Here is a 5,486-nt window from a genome sequence, read left to right as displayed (position 1 = left end):
CTCTGATAAACTTAACCAGACATGTGACGTACAAAGCAGCAACGTAAGTTCCTTTGATAAGAAATAAATAAGGGCATGTGGAGAGGACCATAAGACACTGTTGATAGTCTTGTTCATGGAGGGATACCGTCTGAAATCACTCACTTCTTTGTAGTTTGTATGGTTGAAAGGGAACTGAAAAGGGCCTTACCCCTCAAAACTGCAAAATCATGCTTCATTGTTGCTGTGGGACTCCCAGTTTCGTTCACGTGATGGTATGGCCCCTAATGCCTTTGCTCCTCATTTGGTACCTTATATCAATATCTGATTTGACACCTTTCACAACAACTCAAATTATTCAAACAGCCTTGAAATGATGGGTGAAAAAGCTCAACAAAGTTTACATAATTATTCATTCTTTCTTATCAAATCTTAGTTAGACTCTTTTCATTTACCACACATGTTTTTCGTTAGATTAATCATTAATTGTCTTGTCTTGTTGGATTATCATTTGATGGAACATGTTTGGTCAATGGGTTGAATTCGAATAATGCGTGTTTGAGAGGCTCATTCCACGTGAATTTGAGATTTGACATGTCGATGTGAGATCTCACATTAGTTGGAATGAGAAACGAAACATTTCTTATAAGAGTATGAAAATCTCTCCCTGGCAGATACATGTTAAAATCGTGAGGCTGACGATGATACGTGACAGGTCAAAGCGGACAACATCGGTTAGTGATGAGCTTGCGCTGTTACAAATGGTGAGAGCTGGACATCGAGTAGTGTGCTAGGGAGGATGCTAGGCCTCCAAGGGGGTGGATTGTGATTCCGTACAAAGGTGTAAAAACCTCTCCCTAACATCTTCGAGAATACAAATTACAAACAGAATCCACTAATTGAGCTGGTTGTTTGAAATTATTGGATGGATTTGTTTGAAAGATTGAATGAATAAAAGAATAATGATGAAAAATGAAGATTATTGAAAAACTTGTGATTGTGCCTAAAACCAAATGCTCTCTTGAATTCAAACAACACATAGAGGAAGAGAGGTCCACCGACTCCAAGCATTAATGGCGGATGCCTGTGTGGATCGCTATGCCAATCTGTTCAAACTACTTACAACTTTGTCTATGTTCCATCAAAACCCTAAAGACAAGGAACCACCCCATGCTCTCTTCTCAAACAAAAAATCTACCACGTGACCCTTGGAGTTCGACATGTCTATTGTCTCCAATTTTATTGCTTTTTTTTCAAACTAATGAACCCATATGTTGGGTTGGGAAGAAACATTTCCTTTATTCTTTTTTATTATTTCAAAACCGCTCACCTACATCCCTCGGGAGCACGTATAAAACATAGATATATCCGTGTATGTATTTATAAATGTATATAATACAATAATATCTAAAAGATCAAGTAAGAAAGAACAACAATTGTATTCTATTCTCAACGTTTCAAAATTTAGAATCAAACCCTAAATAATATTTGCATTCAATAGTTCGTTTTTGCTTTTGAACTAAGACTCGGAAAGACCCAGAAATCATAAATCAAGGATGAGATAGAAAGCTCGAGGTTAAGATTATACTAATAATTATTTATATGTATGAATTCATAATTATAATCTTCCAATGGTGGACAGAGAAATGGGCAATCACATGGATGAGAGAGAATCCCAGCGAATCAGAATCCAACCAACAACAGCCTTATTATATGAAACTGTTCCAGTAATGGAACATCAAGTCCCACGTTTGTTGCTCTTGTCTCCGACCGGCCGGCGACCACAATGTCATCACTTTCATCCCCTAATTATTCCACAATTCCTCCATTTCCTTCTATTTATAAGCCTCTCATTTTTGGTGCTTACACCATTAACAAACAACTCAACACAAAAACACACACAGAGTTTAGAGTCAGCTGAAGAAATGGCAAGCAATGGACTTGAACTTGAAATCACTGAGCTCAGATTAGGCCTTCCGGGGAGTGGCCATACCTCAACTTCAAAACATGACAACAAAAGGGTTTTCTCTGAGATGAATGCTAATGAAGGAGGAGATGAAAGAAGCAGCACCGACTGCGATGGTGCTGACCGGAGACGTTCGAAGAAAAACCAAGTTGTTGGGTGGCCACCGGTTTGCTCTTACCGGAGAAGGAGCAACGGTAATGACAAAGATCTATCCGAAACTTCGAAGATGTATGTGAAAGTAAGCATGGATGGCGCCCCTTATCTTAGAAAAGTTGATCTTGGAATGCATAAGGGATATTCAGATCTCGGGATGGCGATGGAGAATCTCTTCGGTTGTGCAATTGGAAGCTCGGATTATGTCCCAATTTATGAAGATCGGGATGGCGATTGGATGCTTGTCGGCGATGTCCCATGGAAGATGTTTGTTGAATCATGCAAGAGATTGAGGATAATGAAGAGATCCGAAGCTAAAGGGTTTGAGATTCAAGTACCAAAAACTCGAAGTAGTAGTTCTCCAAGGAAACTTTAAAAGATGAGGCGGAAGACGATCGATTGGATCGAGTTTTCACAATTTCCTTTTTTCATCGATTTGAAATGTATACATACAATATATATATATACTCAGGATCATACCCTAACTTGATAATGTTAATGATCTTGTCTAATTTGACAATTCACAAAGGTTAATGACAAAGTTTCTCTTTACATCAAATTCTTTCGTACTTTGAGTAAGGTATAAGAAAACAATTCAAGTAAGAAACAAAGAACATGGTAGAAGTTGATTGAAATCTTGATGGATCAATCAAAGTCATCTGCAACATCAGAATCTTCTTTGAACTTATATAATATTTCATCCTTATGTGAGTTTCCAGATATAAACTATAATGAGTGAGAGCATGTGCTTGTGGAATATTTGCATTGATATTAACGACCCTAATTATATAAATCACATATTTAGATTCTGAACTTCCCCAATATATTAAAGAAAAGAAAATTGGGGCTCGACCTTCTCTTTTACTAAAACGTCTGCTCATCAACGTGTGTCATAATAGGATCAGATGATTGTCTTGTAAGAATAATTGAGATAGCACAAATTGATCCGATCTAAACAGTGGGAACCCAGTTAAAAGTTATTAAGAGCTCAACTTTGACCAAATTAAAATAGGAAGAAAAGGAGTAGGTTTATCAAATTTAATTCTCACCCTCATGTTACATTTCTCTTTCCACCGAGTTCCCTTTCTTTTCGATCTACAGAGATAAAATGGAGGATGGGTATCAAAAGTTCATCACAGAAGAAATGACTCATGAGTACTAATAGAATAAAAAAGAACGGTTTTTTTTGTATACTTTCTCTGGTTCCGTTGCTACCGTGGGTTTTACTGTAACAGCCCATATCCACCTCAAACAGATATTGTCCTCTTTGTACTTCCGCTTTAAAAAGGAGGGAAAGGAGGATTTGTTCTCCTCTCCAACCAATGTGGACATCACAATCCACCCCCCTTCGGTACCTAGCGTCCTCGCTGACACTTGTTCTTTTATCCAATCGATGTGGCACCACCCCCTTTGGGGTCCAGCGTCCTTACTGGCACACCGCCTCGTGTCTACCCCTACGGGAAACGGCGAGAAGGCTGGCACATCGTCTGGTGACTGGCTATGATACCATTTGTAACGGCTCAGATCTACCTCAGGCAGATATTGTCCTCTTTGGTTTTTCCCTTTTGGGCTTTCCCTCGAGACTTTAAAACACCTCTGGTAGAGAAAGGTTTCCACACAAATGGTGATTTGTTCTCCTCCCCAACCAATGTGGGACATCACACTTACACAATCAACCGGATCATATAAATATCCCTTTGGTTGGGGACATCACACTTACACAATCAACCGGATCATATAGATATCCCTTCAACACAATATAGATCATCAAAAGGATCTCGAAGACCCAAAAAAAAAAAAAAAAAGGGTGAGAGAAAATGGTGATGTGATAGGAGTTTGTGTTTTTGAGAGATGAAGAGTAACTCGTCCTCTCTGTCAAGAGGCTCCATTATTAAAAAAAAAAACAAACACAAACACAAAGACAGCAAAGACAAGAAGAGAGAGAGAGAGATTCAAAATGTTGATAATTTGAAAAGAAGATGGAAGAAAAGAAAAAACAGTAAACCGTGTGACAGTACCAACACTTAACACCACCAACACAACAGGGCAAAACCACATGGGGTTTGTTCAAAAAGCAAGACAATCCAACAAACGGCTGTGATCAAATCCCACGAAGATCTCAAACCATTTATGGACCCTACAACCCCCCATCATTGTTCCCTCTCTATGTCCTCTCCAAATTCCCCATTTTCCTCCTCATATAAATAAATAACACCGCCTCTCATTCTTCTTCAAAATTAAACATCATCATCATCATCAAATTTTGTAACCCAGATGGCAACTGAGGGATTAGGCCTCGAAATCACCGAGCTCCGTCTAGGACCGATTCCGGCGAGCAAAAACAATGAGAAGAAAAGGGTTTTCTCGGAGGTGGAAGTGGAAGACAAGAGTGACGGCGGAGGGCGGAAGCAGGTGGTGGGGTGGCCGCCGGTGTGCTCGTACCGGCGGAGGAACAGCTTTAGGGAGAAGGAAGAATGCGAAGGAATAATGGGGGGGAGGAAAAAGATGTACGTGAAAGTGAGGGTTGAAGGAGAGGCCTTTGTGAGGAAAGTTGATTTGGGAATGGTGAAGGGATATGGGGAACTTGTTGATGCAATGGAGAAGCTTTTTGGGACCCCAATTGGGTGTTCTCAATGTACTATCACTTACGAAGATAGAGATGGAGATTGGATGCTGGTCGGTGATGTGCCTTGGAAGTATGTCAAACCCTAAACCCTAAGCTCTTTCATATTTGATTATATTTGTTGTAATCATGATTTAGGATCTAATGATCTAATGATCTAATGTAATGTATGTGCAGGATGTTCATTGAATCATGCAAGAGATTGAGGATAATCAAGAAATCTAGTTCATAAGCCAATACAGAGCTTCTTCAACATATAGAATAACTAAGTATCAAGGGATCAGGAGCTCATCTTCACCAACATTTCTTTACATCCAATGTTCCCTTTGTTGTTTTTCTTGTTTTTGAATATGATTTTATTTTGGTAGAAATATTTCAGATATTTATGTTGCTATAATATATTAGTAAAGTTGATGAATATTGTAATGAAATAGGATTGGGAAGTTTTTCTTTTTCAAGTCATTCCAACCCTCCTTTGTTGTCATTTTACTACATGAATATTATATATTTGTTACCATCCAAGCCTACCACTGACTTTGATAATGTCTTTTTTAGGCTTTCCCTTTCGAGTTTTCCTTTCAGATTTTACCCTTTTGGGTAAACATGTCCACTAAGGAGAGATTTCCACACTCTTACATACAAGGAATGCTCCATTCCCCTAGCGTTCTCAATTGTACACTGTCTGATGTCTGATTCTGATATCATTTGTAAGTCCACCGCTAGCAGATATTGTTTTCTTTGGGCTTTCCCTTCCCAGCTTCCATT

At 38.9% G+C, this 5,486-nt stretch overlaps 2 protein-coding genes across 2 annotated transcripts; both read left to right on the top strand.

The window, feature by feature from the left end:
- The first annotated feature begins 1,874 nt into the window (after window positions 1–1,874).
- LOC111789207 (auxin-induced protein 22A-like) lies at window positions 1,875–2,600 on the top strand. The gene has a single exon (XM_023669903.1). It carries the CDS (start codon window positions 1,905–1,907, stop codon window positions 2,472–2,474), a length of 570 nt encoding a protein of 189 aa, XP_023525671.1. The 5' UTR covers window positions 1,875–1,904; the 3' UTR covers window positions 2,475–2,600.
- A 1,754-nt stretch (window positions 2,601–4,354) lies between these two features.
- LOC111789210 (auxin-induced protein AUX22-like) lies at window positions 4,355–5,183 on the top strand. Its single transcript, XM_023669907.1, has 2 exons — window positions 4,355–4,794; window positions 4,899–5,183. The coding sequence occupies exons 1-2, from the start codon at window positions 4,373–4,375 to the stop codon at window positions 4,951–4,953; spliced, it is 477 nt and encodes a 158-aa protein (XP_023525675.1). The 5' UTR covers window positions 4,355–4,372; the 3' UTR covers window positions 4,954–5,183.
- The last annotated feature ends 303 nt before the right edge of the window (window positions 5,184–5,486 follow it).

Source organism: Cucurbita pepo, chromosome LG02 (assembly GCF_002806865.2).
Source record: "Cucurbita pepo subsp. pepo cultivar mu-cu-16 chromosome LG02, ASM280686v2, whole genome shotgun sequence".
In the NCBI taxonomy this organism is placed as follows: domain Eukaryota; kingdom Viridiplantae; phylum Streptophyta; class Magnoliopsida; order Cucurbitales; family Cucurbitaceae; genus Cucurbita; species Cucurbita pepo.
Note: the sequence above shows the minus strand (reverse complement) of the source record. Positions and strands in the feature narration are given on the sequence as shown.

Bases quoted from the DNA above. Each gene is read 5' to 3' on its own strand.
- LOC111789207 (XM_023669903.1), top strand. From the start codon at position 1,905: ATGGCAAGCAATGGACTTGAACTTGAAATCACTGAGCTCAGATTAGGC.
- LOC111789210 (XM_023669907.1), top strand. From the start codon at position 4,373: ATGGCAACTGAGGGATTAGGCCTCGAAATCACCGAGCTCCGTCTAGGA. The intron at 4,795-4,898 runs GTATGTCAAACC...ATGTATGTGCAG, and splicing joins GTCGGTGATGTGCCTTGGAA to GATGTTCATTGAATCATGCA.